Genomic DNA, 23,492 nt, shown 5'->3' with positions numbered 1-23,492 from the left:
TGTCTTTTCTTGGCGTTAACAGTAGGAATTAAATGTTAAAAGGTCCTTTTCTTTCCTGTCTTCCTCTGCATTAGGTAGCCCTTGGAATTTTGGATTCACTGTGAAGTTTTATCCACCAGATCCTGCTCAGCTCACAGAAGACATCACAAGGTGGGAAAGAGGGAACTTGGCACCGTCATGTGGTTTTTTTTGTTTCTTGTTTTTTTTTTTGACCCAGCTGTTTCCTTCTGCTCCTTTGGGCTTCCTGCTCAATCCAGAACCAAGCCCGGGAATGTCATTTGCAGGTACTCAGGAATGCTTCTCCTACTTTGAATCCCCCTCTCATTTTATTTTGGTCCAATCACCATGCACCAGAGTTCCTGTAATCATCAGCCCTAACCCCAACCTGTCGAAGGCTGATATTCAGATCCTAAATTAGACACCCAAGTTAGATTCCTTAGGGGCCCTTTTACAGACCGGCAGTGAGCCCAACGCGGGCTTCCCGCTCACTCTTTCAGGACTACTGCCGGCCCAATGTGGCCGCCGGCGGTAGTCCAACTCTTAGTGTGTGCCATTTATGGGGGAAAAGGACCTCCCCCCAGAAAATGGCTTGTGCGGCGATAACCTGACTGGCATCGCCGCATGCTGCCCGGTTACTGCCAGGTTAGCATGTGAGCTCTTATCGCCACCTCAGTGGGTGGCGGTAAGGGCTCCCCGTCATATGACCATGTGGTACGAGTTCTTTTACCGCATGGCCATGTGTACCTGGGGTCTTTTTACCCGCTGCAGTAAAAAGGACCCTGGTGCACAGGAAAAACGGCCAGCGCAGGCACTTTTCCCCGCAGCATGGTAAAATGACCCCTAATTTTGGAATCTATTTTCAGTCAAATTATACGAATAGCAGTTGCAACTAAGGACGTGTGTGGTGCTCGTACTGGGAGAGGAGGGGGAGACATGATAGAGGTATATAAAATAACGAGTGGAGTGGAACAGGTGGATGTGAAGCGTCTGTTCACACTTTCCAAAAATACTAGGACTAGGGGGCATGCGATGAAACTACAGTGTAGTAAATTTAAAACAAATCGGAGAAACTTTTTCTTCATCCAACGCTTAATTAAACTCTGGAATTCGTTGCCAGAGAATGTGGTGAAGGCAGTTAGCTAGGCAGAGTTTAAAAAGGGGTTAGACGGTTTCCTAAACGACAAGTCCATAAACCATTACTAAATGGACTTGGGAAAAATCCACAATTCCAGGAATAACATGTATAGAATGTTTGTATGTTTGGGAACCTTGTCAGGTGCCCTTGGCCTGGATTGGCCGCTGTCGTGGATAGGATGCTGGGCTCAATGGACCCTTGGTCTTTTCCCAGTGTGGCATTACTTATGTACTTATGTCCTCTACTTGGCTCACTTTTATTACATAGAGCAGTGATTTAACCTATTGTGATGTCATAGTGGCTCATTCCACCAATAAGAGCCAACCTCATTAGTGATGTCACAATGGCTTGATTGTATAGAATGTTTGTACGTTTGGGAAGCTCGCCAGGTGCCCTTGGCCTGGATTGGCCGCTGTTGTGGACAGGATGCTGGGCTCGATGGAACCTTGGTCTTTTCCCAGTGTGGCATTATTTATGTGCTTATGGACTGTAGGTTGGCTATGGATATTCATGCAAATCATTCGATTCGAAAAGCCTTTTTTAAGCGGAAAGTCTTATAGAGATTGAAAATTTGTTTTGGACAAACAACAGATGCAAATAGCTGTTCAGGCTACAATATTATCTTGTTGAATGATTGTAATGTTTGCCTATTGGGACTCCCTGTGAAACAAATTCAGAGATTACAAGTTATTCAAAAATGTAACAGCAAAGTTGATTTTGGGAGGGTTACAAAGTTTAATCATGCTAAACCGTTGTTACATGAATTACATTGGCTTCCTGTCTGGGCCAGAATTGAGTTGTGATGTTTTTTTTATATTAAAGATACTGTATAGGCTTTGCCCTACCTTCTTAACTGTAGCAATATTGATGTATCAGTCATCACAGATATTGAGATCGTCAAGTGAATTGCTTGCGGTACCTCCATCCCGTTTATCCTGTAGATTAGTGACAACTAGAAATAGAACTTTATTTAGTAAAACCCCAGATTTATGGAACAACCTACCATCAGGGATTAGAAAAATTACAGATTATGTGCAAGTTTGACTTGCTATAAGAACATAGTAACATAGTAGATGACGGCAGAAAAAGACCTGCACGGTCCATCCAGTCTGTCCAACAAGACAAACATATGTGTATACCTTACCTTGATTTGTACCTGTCTTTTTCAGGGCACAGACCGTATAAGTCTGCCCAGCACTATCCCCGCCTCCCAACCACCAGCCCCGCCTCCCACCATCAGTTCTGGCACAGACCGTATAAGTCTGGCCAGCACTATCTCCGCCTCCCAACCACCAGCCCCGCCTCCCACCACCGGTTCTGGCACAGACCGTATAAGTCTGCCCAGCACTGTCCCCGCCTCCCAACCACCAGTCCCGCCTCCTACCACCGGCTCTGGCACAGACCGTATAAGTCTGCCCAGCACTATCCCCGCCTCCCAACCACCGGCTCTGGCACAGACCGTATAAGTCTGCCCAGCACTGTCCCCGCCTCCCAACCACCAGTCCTGCCTCCCACCACCGGCTCTGGCACAGACCGTATAAGTCTGCCCAGCACTATCCCCGCCTCCCAACCACCAGCCCCGCCTCCCGATCTTCACTAAGCTCCTGAGGATCCATTCCTTCAGCACAGGATTCCTTTATGCTTATCCCACGCATGTTTGAATTCCGTTACCGTTTTTCCAAAAGTTTCTTGAAGTTGATTTGACCTGCAACACAACGTTACCAAAGCTTGTAATAAACTATTCATAACTCTTCCTCTCTATGATTCCCAATGTGTCTATAACACATGAACCTTATCCGACCGCATTAATTCCTTGTATTTGTTTCACTACCGGAGATGGCGAACACCTCTACGGGACCATGTAAGCCACATTGAGCCTGTAAATAGGTGGGAAAATGTGGGATACAAATGTAACAAATAATAATAAGAATAATATGTCTTAGAGGGTATTATAAACATGATTTTAAAATGTATTGTTTCTTTTATTGTAAAGTGTTTTTAGAATTTGATCTTATTTATTCTTTTGCAACGTATACTGCAGCGGGACATGTTTATCCACTCCTACCCTAGCTGGGATAATATTTAACTATCTTTCTGAACTCATGTGCACCGTTCTTTAAATTAGTCACCTTACTTACTAACTCTTCTCTCTTACCTATCTATATGTTCCATCTTTGTTTATATCCTTCACGGTCAATTAAAATGTTCTATTACGTATTGTGTTGACATTGTAAATAGTTTACTATCAGGCTTATTTTCGAAAGAGAAGGGCGCCCATCTTCCGACACAAATCGGCAGATGGGCGTCCTTCTCTCAGGGTCGCCCAAATCGGCATAATCGAAAGCCGATTTTGGGCATCAACTGCTTTCCGTCGCGGGGACGACCAAAGTTCATGGGGGCATGTCGGCACCGTAGCGAAGGCGTGATTAAGAGATGGGCATCCTCGGCCGATAATGGATAAAAGAAGGGCGTCCCTGATGAGCACTTGGCCGACTTGACTTGGATGACTTTCCCTTACTCCCCCAGTAGTCACTAACCCCCTCCCAGCCTCTATGCCAGCCTCAAATGCAGGGTTGCCAGGTTTAAATAAATTTTCCGACCCCAAACAAGTTCAAAACCTGCCCAAAACTGCACACCCCCGCCCCTGCCGTCATCAACCCCGCCCCTGCCGTCATCAGCCCCGCCCCCGCCGTCATCAGTTCCGCCCCACCATCACCAACCACGCCCCGTCACCAACTCCGCCCACAACGTCACTGACGTCGTCAATACGTCGTTGACACGTTGTTAACCATGCCCCCCGCGGGACGAGAAAACCCGAGCCGGCGGAGAAAAAACAACCCGCCCATTCAAATTAAAAAAACCGCGACCCACAGCGGGCAAAAATTTCACGCAGTGGGTTGCGGAAAGCCGCCCAATTGGGTGGGAAAACCGCCCATCTGGCAACTTTGCTCAAATGTCATACCCAGCTCCATGACAGCAGTATGCAGGTCCCTGGAGCAGTTTTAGTGGGTCTAGTGCATTTCAACCAAGCGGACCCAGGCCCATCCCCCCACCTTTACACTTGTGGTGGTAAATGTGAGCCCTCCAAAACCCACCCGAAACCCACTGTACCCACATGTAGGTGCCCCCCTTCACCCCTTAGGGCTACGGTAGTGGTGTACAGTTGTGGGTAGTGGGTTTTGGGGGGGGGGGCTCAGCACCGAAGGTAAGGGAGCTATGCACCTGGGAGCAATTTGTGAAGTCCACTGCAGTGCCCCCTAGGGTTCCCGGTTGGTATCCTGGCATGTGAGGGGGACCAGTGCACTACAAATGCTGGCTCCCACGACCAAAGGGCTTGGATTTGGTCATTTTTGAGATGGGCATCCTCGGTTTCCATTATGGCCGAAAACCGAGGATGACCATCTCTAAGGTCAACTATCTCTAAGGTCGACTTAAATGTTGAGATTTGGGAATCCCTGACCATATTAATGGAACAAAAGATGGACACCCATCTTGTTTCGATAATACGGGTTTCCCCGCCCCTTCACGGGGCCGTTCTGCGAGGGCGCCCTGTTCAATTATGCCCCTCCACGCCATGCTCTGTATTGTTACTTGAATATTTTTACTGCTGTAATTGCCTATTGGTCATGTTTGATTTAGTTTTACTGTACACCACCTTGAGTGAATTCTTTCAAAAAGGGTGGTAAATAAATCCTAATAAATAAATAAATTAAATAAATAAACCTACCTAGAACCATTTGGTTAAGCGAGATATAAATGCTGGAGTTTTATTATTTGCACGCGCAAGGTTTGTGTAAATGTGGGTAACCCAGTTACAGAATTGCCCTTTATATGGTTTCAGTAGTTGATTGTTGGAATCAGACAGGAGAAGAGGTTTCAGCAGCAGAAGGGGCTGGGTTACACTGCAGAAGAGCTGTTGTCGCTGCTCCTTTGGCCAGAGAGGCAGAAGGGAGGGACGGAGGCGACGGAGCTGGGGATGAATAAGATTTGTAAACTTGTGCCAAGCTGGTTCAGGAAAAAGAGGGGAGAGGCATTTTTTAGGAGAAACATTTGCCCCCTTGCTCTGTGCAGTGACGCCTATGTGATCATGGCAGAATCCCCTTCGCTGTGGGGGCTCCAATACAGCCTGCTGTTCTCAATGCCTTTGCTGCTTGCATAATGTTATGTGGGAGGCACAGTCTGTTGTAGCAGCAATGACCACAAGGTGTTAATGATGTCAATATCTGATCATTTTAGTGGTAGATACTGACACCTTGTGGCTATTGTTGATACCACAGCCTTCTGCTATTTTCTGGACTGTCACAACAAGAACATTATTAGAACTAGCAGTTCAGCCTGTAAAAACGGGCTAGTATAGGAAGGGGGGGGGGTTGAAAGGCCCCCCCACTCCGCCGCCGAGTTCGCCGCTGCCACTCCCCCTCCGAGTTCCCCCCCCCCAGAGCCGTCGCCATCGCCACCCACCTTCCACCCGGTTGGGCCCTCGCTCCACTATTGAAACAGCGAGGGCATGCAGCACACAGCTCTACTGCTGAGCTGCCGTCGGCCTTCCCTCTTCTTCTCTGCCTGTGTCCCGCCCTCGTGTGTCGTAACATCGTCGAGGGCGGGACACAGGCAGAGAAGAAGGAAGGCCGACGGCAGCTCAGCAGAGCTGTGTGCTGCATGCCCTTGCTGTTTCAATAGCGGAGCGAGGGCCCGACCGGGTGGAAGGTGGGTGGCGGCGGTGACTCCAGGTGGGGGGAGCGTTAGCAACAGTGGTGTCCCTCGCAAATGCGCAGTACAGACCGTCTCTGTTCCGCCCCCGTCATCACGTATTGACGTGGGGGCGGGGCAGAGAGGGTCTCTACTGCGCATTTGCGAGTGAGTACGACACTCGCCATTTATACAGTGGTGGAAATAAGTATTTGATCCCTTGCTGATTTTGTAAGTTTGCCCACTGACAAAGACATGAGCAGCCCATAATTGAAGGGTAGGTTATTGGTAACAGTGAGAGATAGCACATCACAAATTAAATCCGGAAAATCACATTGTGGAAAGTATATGAATTTATTTGCATTCTGCAGAGGGAAATAAGTATTTAATCCCTCTGGCAAACAAGACCTAATACTTGGTGGCAAAACCCTTGTTGGCAAGCACAGCGGTCAGACGTCTTCTGTAGTTGATGATGAGGTTTGCACACATGTCAGGAGGAATTTTGGTCCACTCCTCTTTGCAGATCATCTCTAAATCATTAAGAGTTCTGGGCTGTCGCTTGGCAACTCGCAGCTTCAGCTCCCTCCATAAGTTTTCAATGGGATTAAGGTCTGGTGACTGGCTAGGCCACTCCATGACCCTAATGTGCTTCTTCCTGAGCCACTCCTTTGTTGCCTTGGCTGTATGTTTGGGTCATTGTCGTGCTGGAAGACCCAGCCACGACCCATTTTTAAGGCCCTGGCGGAGGGAAGGAGGTTGTCACTCAGAATTGTACGGTACATGGCCCCATCCATTCTCCCATTGATGCGGTGAAGTAGTCCTGTGCCCTTAGCAGAGAAACACCCCCAAAACATAACATTTCCACCTCCATGCTTGACAGTGGGGACGGTGTTCTTTGGGTCATAGGCAGCATTTCTCTTCCTCCAAACACGGCGAGTTGAGTTCATGCCAAAGAGCTCAATTTTTGTCTCATCTGACCACAGCACCTTCTCCCAATCACTCTCGGCATCATCCAGGTGTTCACTGGCAAACTTCAGACGGGCCGTCACATGTGCCTTCCGGAGCAGGGGGACCTTGCGGGCACTGCAGGATTGCAATCCGTTATGTCGTAATGTGTTACCAATGGTTTTCGTGGTGACAGTGGTCCCAGCTGCCTTGAGATCATTGACAAGTTCCCCCCTTGTAGTTGTAGGCTGATTTCTAACCTTCCTCATGATCAAGGATACCCCACGAGGTGAGATTTTGCGTGGAGCCCCAGATCTTTGTCGATTGACAGTCATTTTGTACTTCTTCCATTTTCTTACTATGGCACCAACAGTTGTCTCCTTCTCGCCCAGCGTCTTACTGATGGTTTTGTAGCCCATTCCAGCCTTGTGCAGGTGTATGATCTTGTCCCTGACATCCTTAGACAGCTCCTTGCTCTTGGCCATTTTGTAGAGGTTAGAGTCTGACTGATTCACTGAGTCTGTGGACAGGTGTCTTTCATACAGGTGACCATTGCCGACAGCTGTCTGTCATGCAGGTAACGAGTTGATTTGGAGCATCTACCTGGTCTGTAGGGGCCAGATCTCTTACTGGTTGGTGGGGGATCAAATACTTATTTCCCTCTGCAGAATGCAAATAAATTCATATACTTTCCACAATGTGATTTTCCGGATTTAATTTGTGATGTGCTATCTCTCACTGTTACCAATAACCTACCCTTCAATTATGGGCTGCTCATGTCTTTGTCAGTGGGCAAACTTACAAAATCAGCAAGGGATCAAATACTTATTTCCACCACTGTATATATTGATAGCTTGATATGGCTCAGAAAGTTTGCACTCTCTTCATTTATGCTACTGCTTCTTGCAGATACTACCTCTGCCTGCAGCTGAGAGCTGACATCATCTCAGGGCGCCTGCCCTGTTCCTTTGTCACGCATGCCCTTCTGGGTTCCTATGCTGTCCAGGCAGAGATGGGAGATTATGATCCCGAGGAACACGTTGGTAACTACGTCAGTGAACTCCGTTTTGCACCCAATCAAACCAAAGAGCTGGAGGAGCGGATTATCGAGTTACATAAAACATACAGGTATGGAAGGGCAGCCTAATACATGGGGTCACTTTAAATCCTGACACAGAGCGAACTTTGTATCAAGGGAGAGGAAAGCACAGCAGAATGCGTTGAAAAAAAAGCTCCCCAGTATTAAGGGAAATTCCCCACATATTTTCATTGTTTTCTGTGAATGAGCCGAGATGTACTGAGTCGTCAGGCACTCTTTTTAGCATTATCAATGATTATTTCTGGGAGGCAGGTAACAGCTCACAGTAGTAAATGTTTCGTAAGAGCCCTTGATTGGCAAACCTCAGGCTTGATCTTTCCAAGCCACTGCTTTCTGCAGCCAAAGCAGTGGGGAAGGAGACAGAGCCCCAGCGCTTTTCCAGATCTGTCTTTCAGTGTTGTTTCTCTGCCTGTTTTCTTCCTCAGGGGCATGACGCCTGGCGAAGCAGAAATTCATTTCCTGGAGAATTCAAAGAAGCTTTCCATGTATGGCGTAGACTTGCATCATGCCAAGGTGTGGTTCTAAAGAGCCTGTGATATCTCTCTAAACCTATATATATTTTTTGTCGTGCTTTGTATGCTGTAGGTCTGTTTATTTTCAATGTTTACTTATGGTTATTTATCTTTCACAATCTTTCTTCCTCTACATATGATCTGTGTCCATCATGTTTGTTTATTGTCATCTCTTATATTTTCCCATCTATTGCTCATTTCTGCCTGCTGCTACCCAGTTGTCTCACAACACTGCATATTTTCCAAACAGGGAGAAAGGGACCCAGATTTTTAAATTGTTTTCCCTGGAGGTAAACAGGAAATTTACCCATATAAATCCTTTAAAGAAGTGCTTCCATACATAGGTCATGTGAATGAATGAACGGTCATGTGACCCTCTTGTGGGACTGCATTCTTCGGAGAACATCTGCGACTGCCACAGCTAAGCAGCTTCCCCCTAATTCTGTAATCTTTAGCGCCTAAATGTAAGTGCCATTGGCGTGCTTATAGAATACCAGCACTGGGCGTGAAATGTAACATTCACTGTGTAAGCGCTGGTTGGCCAATATGTAGTATTCTCCAAGCTTAGCGTCAACTCACGAACGGCCAGATTCTGTATTATGGCATCCAAAGAAAATTGGTGCCGAACAAAACTGCGCTTAGCACTATGCTATAAACCTTGCCTAAAGTTAGGCGCAGTTTATAGAATACGCATTCCCCCGGATTCTATATATGGTGCCTAGATTCTGCACTGAGATATTGCATAACTTAATTGGCCTAACAAAGTAATCAGCGTTTTTAACGGCACTTAGCATGCAATGACGAGCACTAATTGGCAATAATTAAAATTTATGCGTGGAAATCTCTGAGTATTCTATAAAGAACTGCAGCTAAATTATAAAGGGCGCAGTTCAAAATAAACACGCGTAGCTTTAAAGGGGCGTGTTTATGGGCGTATTTATGGGGGGGGGGGGATTCATGGGCGTTCCAAAATTTCTGTGCGTAACTACAGAATACGAGGTAAATGCACCTAAATCTACATGCACAGATTTACACCAGGTTTTTATTGATGTAAATGGACACACGTAGATTTAGGTGCTACGGTATTAACTAAGCATATTCTATACTGTGCCTAAATCATATAAAACATGCTTAATTATGCACGGATTTTTTAGGCGCCATATATAGAATCTGCCCCATAACGGCTGTCCTGTGACTAAACTTTAGGTGCAACCATTTATATTAACTAAAACCTGGTTTAAATGCCCACATCTTAGGGCACCTTTTGGAAAGCGGCAGTAAGCCCAATGGGGGCTTACCACTTGCTAAAAAGAGTCATGGGGTAGGAGGTAGTGTTCTATTGTGGATTAAAAACTGGTTTGAGAAGAAGGGAACAGCCGGCGGTCAGCCGCTGATGGCCAGCGTTTTGTCCCCTGAGCAGCAAGTGCGGGACCGCTGTGCATCGAACTGCCCACAGATGAAAGGGTTGGCGAGTCCTTTGATTAGCGCCGGCGAAGGAGCGTTGACGCTCTTGGACCTGGAAAAACAACTCCATCGCTCCCGAATTATTCAACCACCATGTCCAAAGGAGTGGAGGAGTGAGTTAGAGGCATATGCTGAAACGGAGGACGTTTACAGCAGAACCCGAATCGGCGGAACCACTCCTAAACACCTCAAGAGAAATCATCTTGGAGTTTTTGGCTTCCGTGGAGGTTACATTGAACACCATCTGGAAGGCGCTTCGGGACCTAACAGCGGTAGTAAATAACTTTGTTTCAGATATGATCTTATTGGAGAGTTGCATGGACAATTTGACTGAACCCTTTGAGAGTGAAAAAATTGATATGACAGATGAAGTTCTGTACAAGCAAGAATTGGTTATGATCTTGAAAATGATAATTGACCAGAAACTTTGAATAATAAGGTGGATGTTTTTGTGGATGATTAATGTCGAGATTATTGTTTTTCCCAGAGTTCCAGGTATGACTCCTAAAGTTTTCCTCAGAAATATTTGCTTCGAAAGGAGTGAAACCTGTGAAAACTGGGATTGCTTTAATCAGTGGGATTTGAATTAGAGACTTTATATGTATCGTTAAATAATTTCTGGTTTTTAAACGAGAGAGAATGTAATCAGATGTATTATTTTTACCTAAAACCTGGACAATAAGTATGTTCTCAATGAAATGAATTGACTATATGCCGTATTTGGTCTTGAGGAAGCCAACCAGATGATCAATGTGGAATAATGTATTAGATGAGTAATATCTGGGGATAATCAGGTTAATACCATGTTTTCTTTGTTCTGTTTACTGTTTAATTGATCTCCTTGTCTTATTTCACTCTCCCTATTTTTCTTCATTTTGTGGTCTAAGAAAGAGAAAGATTGTATATAATCCATATATCTAGTTGGGATTGTTTTTTTCTTATATTGTATTAATGTGCAGTCATCTCTGTATTACCGTTTGCAAGTGACCCTTGTAAAATGAAAAATTATAAATAAATGATTAAAAAAAAAAAGGAAAAAAACTGGTTAAAAGATAGAAAACAGAGAGTAGGGTTAAATGGTCAGTATTCTCAATGGAGAAGGGTAGTTAGTGAGGTTCCCCAGGGGTCTGTGCTGGGACCGCTGCTTTTTAACATATTTATAAATGGCCTAGAGATGGGAGTAACTAGTGAGGTAATTAAATTTGCTGATGACACAAAGTTATTCAAAGTCGTTAAATCGTGGGAGGATTGTGAAAAATTACATGCGGACCTTACAAGACTGGGAGACTGGGCGTCTAAATGGTAGATGACGTTTAATGTGAGCAAGTGCAAAGTGATGCATGTGGGAAAGAGGAACCCGAATTATAGCTACGTCATGCAAGGTTCCACGTTAGGAGTAACGGACCAAGAAAGGGATCTAGGTGTCGTCGTTGATGATACGTTGAAACCTTCTGCTCCGTGTGCTGCTGCAGCTAAGAAAGCAAATAGAATGTTAGGTATTATTAGGAAAGGAATGGAAAACAAAAATGAGGATGTTATAATGCCTTTGTATCGCTCCGTGGTGCGACCGCACCTCAAATATTGTGTTCAATTCTGGTCGCCGTATCTCAAAAAAGATATAGTGGAATTAGAAAAGGTGCAGAGAAGGGCGACAAGAATGATAAACGGGATGGGACAACTTCCCTATGAGGAAAGGCTAAAGTGGCTAGGGCTCTTCAGTTTGAAGAAAAGGCGGCTGAGGGGAGATATGATAGAGGTGTATAAAATAATGAGTGGAGTTGAACGGGTAGATGTGAAGCGTCTGTTCAATCTTTCCAAAAATACTAGGACTAGGGGGCATGCGATGAAGCTACAATGTAGTAAATTTAAAATGAATTGGAGAAAATGTTTCTTCACTCAACGTGTAAACTCTGGAATTTGTTGCCAGAGAATGTGATAAAGGCGGTTAGCTTAGCGGAGTTTAAAAAAAGGTTTGGCCGGCTTCCTAAAGGAAAAGTCCATAGACCGTTATTAAATGGACTTGGGGAAAATCCACTATTTCTGGGATAAGCAGTATAAAATGTTTTGTACATTTTTGGGATCTTGCCGGGTATTTGTGATGCTGGGCTCGATGGACCTTTGGTCTTTCATGGCAATACTTATGTACTTATGAGAGGACCGCATTATTATGCATATAAATGATAGAATACTGTTAAATAAGTGTGTGTTTTATACCTGCTCTGTGTTTGGTACAAGTGATCACCAGCATATTTGACCTGTTACACCAGTATTTCATAATGGAAAGTAGATACCTACTTTCCTTTCGAAAACAGACTCCATATATGCACCTTCTTAGCTCCCCTTTAAAGAATTTTCCCCATGATGAATGGTGAATCGTGAGCTAGCCTTGGATGGAATAATTTTATTCTGCTTGTGAAAGCTTTTAGATCTGAAGCACAAGCTGGGCTTGAAAGGACTGTGGTGGTGTTTGTTGCTGTGGCTGGGGAGGGGGTGGAGTGGAAGTAATTGTATTTCTGGCTGAGTTGATGGGGAATCTGATGACTTATAGCAGAGGTCAATGGAAGAGTCTGTCCTGCATGCTTATTTTCATATATATGAAATGTAAATCCTTTACTGAGCTCCTCTGTAGAGCCCTGCACTTCTGATGGAGGCATTTGTATGCAACAATGATTCCAAGCTAGCAGAAAAAGGGACCTGGATATTCAGGGACCTTCAAGGCGGCTTCAGTCTCCCTCGTTCAGTAGTTTCGTGGCCACTGATTTGCAAGGAATGAACACATTAACCCCCGCATTCTAAGTATCGCCCGTAGGGGTCCTTTTACTAAGGCGCGCTGAAAAATGGGCTGTACTGGTGTTAGGTGCGTGTTTTGGACACGCGCAGGTCCATTTTTCAGCGCGCCTGCAAAAAAGCCCCCATTTTTTTTGTGGCCGAAAATGGACGTGCGGCCGAATTAAAATTGGCGCATACCGATCCAAGATGGCGGCTGTTAGAGCAAGTTAAACGGACGCACCTCGAAGTAGCTCCTTGCTTGGACTTGCGTGAGCGTCTTCCCCGTCGCGGTGATGGGCAAGAGAAGAGGCAAAGTTCGGGAGGCTCCCTCTGTACCGGACGGCACCTCTCAGCCACGCCAGACAACGCTGGATCATTTTCGTCTTGTGTCTGGTCCCGAGTTGGCGTCGACTCCGTTAGCCGGTGCTAGCGCTCAAACGCTAGACAACAGTGGAGACGGGGCTTCCCTAAGCCCCGTCGAGCGTGCAGCGCCCCCACAACCCGGAAGGGAAGCTATTGTTGCAAGTCCTGGGGCCATGGCATCGAGAGGAGAACCAGGTGATCAGGAAGGGAGACTGCACGAGCGGACAACTGGAGCCACATTGCAAGCTGAACCAGGATTAACAGCTGCTCAAGCCTTGGAAAAGACTGTGAGTACTCTGGAACAGGCTGCCAAAGCCCCCCTACCGGTTTTTTCAATGGGAAGAGTAGAAAAACCAGCTGTAGTGACTTTGGAGACACTGTGGGACTTAACTTCATCTACCCACTCAGCTTTACAAAACTTGATTTTGAAAAATATGGAGACGATTAAAGTTCTATCTGAGACTGCTCTAAACCAAATTCAAACTAGTGAATCCCAAGCGACCGAGGTTAGAAGGATGTCGGAAAAAGTTGAGAAACTTGATCTTGTGGGACAAACTCTAATTAAAGATAAAAACTTCACCCTGAGACGCTTGGAATATTTAGAGAATTATTCAAAAAGACTGACCTTGCGTTTTATAAATTTTCCTAGGTCCCCTATGGTAGTGCCAATCCAAATGATCAGAAAATATTTAATGGAGATTCTGGGAATGCCGGAAAATTCCTTACCACCTATAACAAGAGCTTATTACATACAAATGGATGCGAAATCATCTGAGAATCAACAGCAACAAGGTGTAATGGATCTCACGGCATTTCTTGAGTCTTCTTTAGAGGTCATAACCCAAAGAACTACCCTTTTGGTGACATTTGCATTGGAAATAGACAGAGATGCAGTCCTTAAACTTTCCCTCAGACATTTGGATTCTCTGTTTATGGGATCAAAGGTTAGGGTATTCCCTGATTTGGCTAGGGACACTCAACAAAGGCGTAGGAAATTTTTGACTCTACGTCCCAGATTAATAACAATAGGTGCAGATTTTGTTCTGAGATACCCATGTACAGTATATGTAGAATAAAATTTCAATCTAGGCAATACCAATTCTATGACCCAAAACAGTTGGAGGAATTTCTGTTAAGCAGAGAAGTGGTAAATGTTAAAGTTTAGTCCCGCATGCACCACTGTATGGCAGCTAAGAGTCTGCCACTTGAGACGTAACTTGCTCTTTTGATTTATTTATTTGGTGATTATGCTTTATATTTAAGTGTTTGAAAATTTACTATAAATCTTGGATCATTACCTAATTTGTGATCGATAGTAGAATATATCATTGTGACTATTAGAATATTTCCTTTTGTTTATAAATTGTTGTTTTGTGTATTATCACTCATAAGGATTTATTATGTATGATAAAACTGTATAAATAAAAGTGGAAAAAAAAATAAAATTGGCGCATACCCATTTTTGGCATGAGGCCTTACCGCCACCCATTGACTTAGCGGTAAGGTCTCATGCGTTAAGCGGGCAGTAATCGTCAGCGCACGTACACTGCCGATTGCCGCCGGGTAAGCGCCACAAGGTAGAGAATTTCTACCGCCTGTTTTGGACGCAAGTCAAGAATGGAAATAGTGCCTTGGGTACGCGATGCCCTTTGCTTTTTATGTTACTGGTTACTGTCGGCTTAGCACGGAAGCCCTTATCACCACCTCAGTGGATGGCGGTAAGGGCTCCCCGCCGCATTGGCCATGCTGTAAGAGTTTACCACATGGCCATGTTCGCCTGGGGTGTGTTTTACCCGCTGCGGTAAAAAGGGCATTGATGCATGGGAGAAACGGCCCAGCGCAGGGCCCTTTTTTCCTACAGCTTGGTAAAAGGACCCCTAAGCTTGCTGTGTCCCATGGTATATCAAAGTGCAGTAAAAGATTGCTTTTTACCGCACCTTGGGAACTCCCCCTTCCCCACCACACAAATCAGTTAGCTGCTTATTATTTTTGGCAGCTCCTAAATCCATATACTAAATCGTTTGCTCTGATGATGACTCATATTTCTCAATAATGATGTTGACTCTTCAAACGCCACGGTGTCACAATATGGAATGCAAATGGAGAAAGCATTACCAAACAGTACACGATCATCAAAACTTCAAGCGGGAAGGAAGTGACGTCACGGGACTGAATGGCCGCCTAAACCCGGAGCTCCGTTCTTCCCTCCTGCTTTAAAGCTCCACTTACCACAAAGAATCCTCTCACAGCAGCTACAAGATCTGCAAACTGTCGCCGACTCTCTCAAGCTAATAAAGAAGATGAGTAAAAAAAGCGGCGCGCTGCATAGGGAGAGCGAGAGGTTGTCGGCGAGACAAACAGACCGAGGCCTAGCTAGGCCCGCCTCCCCCAAGGTACGCAGAATCTCAGAATCGGGCCAAAACATGGCCCGCGAAGAACACCACGAACCCGCCCCTAATCAGGAATTCGCGCAAGAATTGACCAAAAGCTTGGAGGCGCTTAGGGCTGAAATTGTAGCGTCCAAAGAAGAAATATTGGAGCACGTGGACGCCCTGAGCGTCGACCTGAGAGAGCTTGGGGGAAGGGTAGAAGTGCTGGAGGAACGTGCAGACGAGATGGGGGAGAGGCACGACGAAACAGAAAGGCGCATGCAGAGGCTCTTAGAGAAGACAGAAGATCTGCAGTTTAAAATGGATGACCTGGAAAACCGGGGGAGACGCCAAAACCTCCGGTTTCGAGGGGTCCAGGAAAACGCTGAGAACGAGGACGTCCCGACGGTAGTGCGTGCTATATGTGCGCAGCTATTGGGCCCAGAGTTTGATGTTAGCCAGATTGTGATGGACAGAGCGCATAGGGCACTGGGCCCTGCGAGAGACAACAGGCCAAGGGACATAGTGGTGAAGTTTTCCACCTACGCCTGTAAAGAACAAATATGGCAAAAGGCTCGCCAGTCCTCTAGCCTGGAATTTAATGGAGCTCGAGTTGCAGTTTACCAAGACCTCTCCTTGTTCACGCTGAGCCTACGGAGGGCCATGAAGCCGGTAATAGAGATCTTAACCAAGGAGAAGATTATATATAGATGGGCATTTCCATTTGCCATTTGCTTTGAACTTAAGGGAGAGAGGCTCCGATGCCGGTCTGTGGGAGAGGCGTGGAAAAGCTTGCATGAAGCGGGCTTAACCCCCACGGAAAATATGCCTACGGGATTGGCCCCCACAACAAAAGCACGGTTGCAGAGATGGAAGAGAGTTGAGAAAGGGGCGAAGAGCTCAAGACACCAGACCTGAACCGTAGAAGCTGAAAGACTTGGCCTGAATTCAGCTGTGCAGTTTTCTATCCCAGACGGGGGTAAAGTTGAGAACATGTTCTTGTGAGAGTTATTTAAAAGATAATGTACTAAATGGTAGTGGATGACAATGCGACACTGTGATTGGAAGGAGCGGGAGGGGGGACTGGGGGGGAAGGGGATTGGGGGGATGTATTTCAATTTGTTTGTTAAATTGGTTAAGACACTCTGTGACTCGGTCAAGGGGGTTTCTTCCTTCAAGTCCCAGGTAGTGCCGAGTGGCGCTGGCTGGGGGATTTAAATTAGGGGGTAGTAGAGAGGATTTAAGGAGTAGAGAGGGGATCAGGGGGGTAGGGTTGGGGGGAATCAGAGTAAGGGGGGACGGGGTTAGTTTGGGAGGGGGGAGGTTAGTACTAGATTTCAGTCTTCACTGGTCAACATGTTATATCTCATCCTTTCTTGATAAGTTTCAATGGTAGACATTAAGATCTGCACATATAATATAAAGGGTTTGAATTCACCATATAAGCGGCATGCACTGCTACGTGAGCTGCACCTGATGCAGCCACGGATAGTCTTTTTACAGGAAACCCATTTACTGCAAAAGCATGAGGGTCTTCTGCTATCTAGACAATACAAGCAGATCTATTGTGCCTCAGATGTCACGGGTACAAAGAAACGTGGGGTGGCTATAATGTTTCACAAAGATATCCAGGTACAGATATTGCACTCCAGAAAGGACAGGGAGGGTAGATTCCTATTTTTACATGTGTTATTGGAGCAGGAGGAATGTACACTGGCCAGTGTATACGCCCCAAATGAAAGGCAGGATACTTTTTTCCTGCGCCTGAGGAGGGAACTGCAGAATTTTGCTAGGGGTAAACTAATAGTCGCTGGCGACTTTAATGCCACTATGCAGCCAGGTCTGGACAGATCAGCTCCTCCTGCTCCGACTGATTGCAGACTGTCCCGTGCATTGAAATGTTTGGTTGATGAGCTGGGTTTATATGACGTATGGAGACTGGCTAATTCTAGGGGGAGGGAGTATACCTTTTATTCAACGGTGCACCTCTCCTACTCCAGAATTGACTATATTTTCATGGATAAGACACTGTCTGATGGGGTGGGGGGGGCCACTATAGGTCATATTACCATCTCGGATCATGCCCCAGTCTGGGCCAAAATTTCAGCCTTACAAGCTGAGCAGCGGGATAAGAGATGGGCGCTTAACAATTCCCTGCTACAAGATCCAGAGCTGGTGACGAGGTTTCGCCCAATCTTGAAAGAGTATTTCGATCTCAATATAGATTCTGGACCTCCACTGGGAACAGTATGGGATGCTTTCAAGGCAGTAGCGAGAGGGTATTTTATTAAACAAGCTGCTCAGAAGTCTAGAGCCCAAAGAGAACGTTTGGCCCAATGCATGGGTGAATTGGGAGACTTGGAGAGTAAATATAGGCTGTCCGGGTTGGGGTCAGACTACCGGACGTTGCAAGCAAAGAGACTGGAAATAGCCTCTCTCCATGAAGATAGTTTGAAGTTTGCACATGCAAGGACCAAGCAGGTATACTACGAATGTACAAATAAACCAGGTAGACTATTGGCAGCTAAATTAAGGAAAATAGCATCTGATCGGCACATATTAAAAATAAAGGGAGCAGGAGGAGAGGTTCAGCACAGGGCTGCGGGGATAAGGGACTGTTTCGCACAATACTATAAGAACCTGTATCGGGAGGATGCCACTGTACAGACGGCAAAAATAGACGAATACTTGGCTGAAAGGGGTTTGAGGGTCCTGTCTGAATCGCAGAGGGAGGCATTGGATGAGCCGGTGAGAGTAGATGAGGTTGTGCAGGTTATTAAAGCACTTCCAGCAGGGAAGGTGCCGGGTCTGGATGGTTTTACAAACGAATTTTATAAGATCTTTGGACCACTCCTGGCACCTTACTTAACTTTGATAGCCAACTCTGTGAGAGAAGGGGCCTCTCTTCCAGCGACGATGATGGAGGCCTGGGTGGCAGTAATTCCCAAGCCTGGTAAGGATAGAACGGAGTGTGCTTCATATCGGCCAATATCAATACTTAATGCCGATGTAAAAATTTTGGCCAAGGTTCTGGCCAACAGGTTGGCGAGGTTGTTGCCTAGCCTGATCCACCCTGACCAGGTAGGGTTCATAGCCAATAGGCAAGCTATGGATAACATCCGGAGAACGGTGGACCTTTTGTATGCCGCCCAGACAAGGGCCAGTCAGGTGGTGTTGTTGGGGCTGGATGCCGAAAAGGCTTTTGATAGGGTCCACTGGGGGTTCCTTGATAAAGTCCTGGCCAGGGTGGGGATAGGATCTCAGTACAGAGCCTGGATTGGGTCTTTGTATTCGGCACCGCGTGCGTGTGTGAGGATAAATGGTGGGCACTCGGAGACGTTTATGCTGGGACGAGGTACGCGACAAGGGTGCCCGCTGTCTCCCTTACTTTTTGCGCTGGCAATGGAACCCTTGGCAGAGGCGATTAGGGAGCACCCAGACATAACAGGGGTAAAGGTGGGTGGACAAGAATATAAAGTAGCTTTATTTGCGGATGACGTCCTGTTGTCCCTGACCAACCCCTTAATTTCATTGCCAAATCTAATGAAGGTGATAGGGGAATATGCTGCTATCTCCGGGTATAAACTTAATGCGGGCAAATCTATAGGCATGGCGCTGGGAGTACCCTCAAATATAATGGAATCATTGAAGGCATCCTTTACCTTCAAATGGGAAGAAAGAGCCTTGGGTTACTTGGGGGTCAAGATTTCGCGCAACTTAGATGCTTTGTTTGACGATAACTACCTAGCCCTTAGAAGGGAAATACAGAGGGACCTGGATAGATGGGCATCTATGGGATTATCCTGGTTTGGGCGCATTGCCACGATTAAAATGAATATTTTGCCACGATTGCTGTATCTATTCCAGGTACTGCCTCTGAAGCTGTCCAGGTCCTTCCTGTCCGGGATTCAGGATTCTTTGATCAGGTTCATATGGTGTCACAAGAGACCACGTTTGCCCCGAGCAGTGTTATATAAGAGTAGAAGAGAGGGAGGTCTGGGTGTCCCCAATCTCACCTGGTACTACTGGGCAGCACAAGCCAGAGCGGCAATCGACTGGTTTCGGAAGGAAGAGCATAAAAGATGGGTAGATATTGAGCAAGCCCTGGTTGGATCGCGGGCACTTGGGCAACTCATGTGGTTACCTGGTAGATGTAGAGGAAGGGTGGAAAGATTTCCGCCGACAGTCCAGACTACTTTCTACTACTGGGACTGTATGTTCCCGGAGAGACAGCCGGTTATATCTGGCCTCGCCCCGATTGTGGACAACCACTTATTTGAGCCAGGTATAGGGAATAGTGTCTTTTGTAGATGGGCAGCCTCGGGTTTGGATCTGTTGGGGCAGCTGCACGTGGGAGAGACTGTTTTGCCCTTTGGGAGATTGGCGGAGGATTACGGACTCAGTCTTGCTGACAGATATGCTTACTCGCAGCTCCGCCATTTTCTCAAGGGGCCTGTATATGGGGGGTGTTTAAGACGCGATACTCACCCGATGGAGGAGATATGTGTAGATACTAGGCGTACACGGGGATTGATATCTTTTCTTTATGATTATCAAATGAGAGGTGCAAAAACATCTATATTACACAGACAGAGGTGGGAACAAGAGCTAAAACTTACCTTGCCAGAGGCTAGCTGGCGGGCACTTGAGAAACAGATCTGGAAATCTTCAACGGCGGTGGCTTTGCAAGAAAGCGCCGTTAAGGTGTTCTATAGATGGTACTTGACCCCGGCTAGGCTACATCATATGAGCGCCCAGATATCCCAAAACTGCTGGCGTAATTGTGGGGAGGTGGGAACAGCGGGGCATATTTGGTGGACTTGCCCAAAAGCGCAAGCCTACTGGAGGGGGGTGCGAGCACGTCTTCAGAAATGGACTGGCAGAGCTGTGCAGTGGCATCCCTCGATCTTCCTCTTGGGGGGACGACCAGAGGGCCTTACGTCAGACCAGTGGCTTCTTGTGCGCGCCTCTCTGAATGCTGCCCGGGTGAACTTAGCGCAAAGTTGGAAATCCTCGCTGGTCCCTCCACTGGCGAGATGGATAACTAAGATCAGATACATTTGTGAAATGGAAAGACTTACAGCTCTGAAGAGAAAAATGTTGCCTAGATGGCAGAGAATTTGGGACCCCTTTTTGAATAGGTGTTTGGAATAATGAGACAACGATTGTATAGGACTGCAGACCGGGAGGAAATAATGGAGGGGGGGTGGGAGGGGAAGGATTGGGTTAGGGGGGGGGGGTTTAAGAATAATAGACAGGGAAAGTTATTATGTAAAACCAAAAATGTGTGAAGTACATTAAGCTCTAGATAAGCTATTGTTATGTGGTTGGTTGAATTGTTTGGTACACAGTTTCTGTTCGGTAACCTACTTGTATTATGCTGCGATGTGTAATGTGTTTGTTGGAATAACAATATTCAATAAAGACTTCTAAAAATTAACAAAACTTCAAGCGAACTTTAAAGACCTATCTGTTTTGCAAGGCCCACCCTATTGATTCTACTTAAATGCCTCAACTCTACAATGCATCTTTACATACATTGCAATGGACATTTTACTTCTTATTTCCTTGTCCCTTATTGTACCCATTTACCCCTACCTTTCCTGACCCTTTTTCTAATTGTATTTGTTTAATACCTACCGTATTTGGCGTTCACCATTACGGTATTTTGTAAGCCACATTGAGCCTGCTAATAAGTGGGAAAATGCGGGATACAAATGTTACAAAATAAATAAATATGAATATTATGTCTTTTCTCCTGATTTCGGCTCAATATGGGGTGTTTCTGTTGTTTTTTTCAGGACTCCGAGGGGATTGACATCATGCTAGGCGTCTGCGCCAATGGACTTCTGATCTATAGGGACAGGTTAAGGATTAACCGCTTCGCCTGGCCAAAGATACTCAAGATTTCCTATAAGAGGAGCAACTTCTACATTAAGATTCGACCTGGAGAAGTAAGTGCGATGGAAAAATCTTTTTTTACTAAAGTGGGAGGTCGGAAAATGACATGAACAAATGCGTGGGTGACTCGAAGGACGATGCGGCACGTCCAGTGGACTAAAAAGTACACATCAAGTGGACTCGGCACGAATCGGGTTTCGGCTGCAAAAAGCCTGCTTCAGGAGTCCCTAAACAACACAAAACAATTACATCATAAGACTGTCATAAACAAAGGTATATTAAAAAAAAAAACAACAGAAGTGGCACAGTTAAATAAAACTCATAAAAATACATATAGGGATATATATATATAAATACAAGGCTGGTATAGAAACCTATGAGACACTGGTAGAGCATATGACTAAAAAATTAAAAAATATGTAATACTTGGATATAGTGTTATGTATTTTGTCGTTTTTAATTTATTAAAATACCTTTGTTTATGACAGTCTTCTTATGTAATTGTTTTGTATTGTTTAGGAACTCCTGAAGCAGGCTCCTCTTTTTGAGGACACGTCCAGGCAACCGGGCGGGTTTTGCCAATCTGCCCGTTTGTCCGGATTTCTGGACAAACGGGCGGGCGGGCCGTCCTATGCTAGCCTCCCGGCCCTCCCCTCCCCTTACTTACTACTCTACTGCCCTGGTGGTCTAGTGACCTCTTCCGCCTTTGGGGCAGGAAAGAGCCCCCTCTTTCCTGCCCGGAGTGCTGCCCTGCATCCTGTTGCTGATCTCGACGCTGATTCAAAATGGCCGCCGAGAGTTGACGCGACCTCGCGAGACTTCAACTCTTGGCGGCCATTTTGAATCGGCGCCAAGATCAGCAACAGGATGCAGGGTAGCGCTCCGGGCAGCAAAGAGGGCTCTTTCCTGCCCCAAAGAGGTCACTAGACCACCAGGGCAGTAGAGTAAGGTAAGGGAAGGGGGGTGATGGGGAGGGGAGTGGAGGGGGGGGGTGACAGGGTGTGTGACAGGGGCGGAGCGAGGGTGTGAAAGGGGATGGGGCATGGTGTGAAGGGGCAGGGTGGGGCGGGGCATGTGTCCTCTTTTTGGGGGGGACCAAATATGGTAACCCTACATATGACTGACTTACATGTTGTTTATGAGTGTAACTGTGTCGCTTATTGAAGCAGGTAGCTTTTTGTACATGTGTTTGAAATGTGGAGTAATTTGAAAAACTCAGTGAATGGGTAAGATTATTGGGCAATTTTACCTGGCCATCTTTAGCTGGATATTAAAAAATAAAAAAAGTTGTTTAATAACTGGGCTGATTATTCAGCTAAATTGAATTGGATATAATTTCTTCAGCCCTATATCCAGGACCTCTTTATCTCGCGTCACCTCCATCTGCTCGCCATAACAGAAACCTGGCTCTGCCCTGATGACTCTGCTTCAGTCGCAGCCCTGTGCCATGGCGGTTATCTATTTTCACATACTCCTCGCCCTGCTGGCCGTGGGGGCGGTGTTGGACTACTTCTCTCTCCCTCCTCCAGATTTCAACCCCTTCTTCCACCTCAATCTCACTGTTTTTCCTCCTTTGAAGTCCACTCTATCCGCCTTTTCTCTCCTCTGCCTCTTCGAATAGCGGTCATTTATCGTCCCCCTGGTAAGTCCCTTTCATCCTTTCTCAGTGACTTTGACGCCTGGCTTGCCTTCTTCCATGATCCTTCCTCCCCCTCTCTCATCCTTGGTGACTTTAATATTCCTGCTAATGATCCTTCCAACTCTTCTATTTCCAAGTTACTCGCTTTAACGTCGTCCTTTAATCTCCAACTATGCTCCACCTCCCCCACTCATCAAAATGGTCACTGTCTTGATCTCATCTTCTCCTCCAACTGTTCACCTTCTAGTTTCCTTGCCTCTGATCATCCCTCCTCTGATCACCATCTTATAACTTTCACACTTAAATCTCCCCCCTCCCAGTTCCGTCCTATCCTATCTAATTTATCTAGGAATCTTCATGATATTGACCCTTAGTACATAAGTACATAAGTACATAAGTAGTGCCATACTGGGAAAGACCAAAGGTCCATCTAGCCCAGCATCCTGTCACCGACAGTGGCCAATCCAGGTCAAGGGCACCTGGCACGCTCCCCAAACGTAAAAACATTCCAGACAAGTTATACCTAAAAATGCGGAATTTTTCCAAGTCCATTTAATAGCGGTCTATGGACTTGTCCTTTAGGAATCTATCTAACCCCTTTTTAAAC

At 46.1% G+C, this 23,492-nt stretch overlaps 1 protein-coding gene across 5 annotated transcripts in view; it reads left to right on the top strand.

Moving 5' to 3' along the window:
* Window positions 1–23,492, top strand: part of EPB41L1 (erythrocyte membrane protein band 4.1 like 1) — a 302,903-nt gene that overhangs the window by 213,720 nt on the left and 65,691 nt on the right. For all 5 annotated transcript variants that reach the window (XM_030211261.1, XM_030211259.1, XM_030211260.1 and 2 more), the window contains exons 7-10: window positions 75–150; window positions 7,679–7,897; window positions 8,294–8,381; window positions 21,147–21,299. In XM_030211261.1, the coding sequence (XP_030067121.1) occupies window positions 75–150; window positions 7,679–7,897; window positions 8,294–8,381; window positions 21,147–21,299 (536 nt within the window). The remainder of the gene's footprint in view (window positions 1–74; window positions 151–7,678; window positions 7,898–8,293; window positions 8,382–21,146; window positions 21,300–23,492) is intronic.

The sequence above is a fragment of the Microcaecilia unicolor genome, chromosome 8, assembly GCF_901765095.1.
Source record: "Microcaecilia unicolor chromosome 8, aMicUni1.1, whole genome shotgun sequence".
NCBI lineage: Eukaryota > Metazoa > Chordata > Amphibia > Gymnophiona > Siphonopidae > Microcaecilia > Microcaecilia unicolor.
Note: the sequence above shows the minus strand (reverse complement) of the source record. Positions and strands in the feature narration are given on the sequence as shown.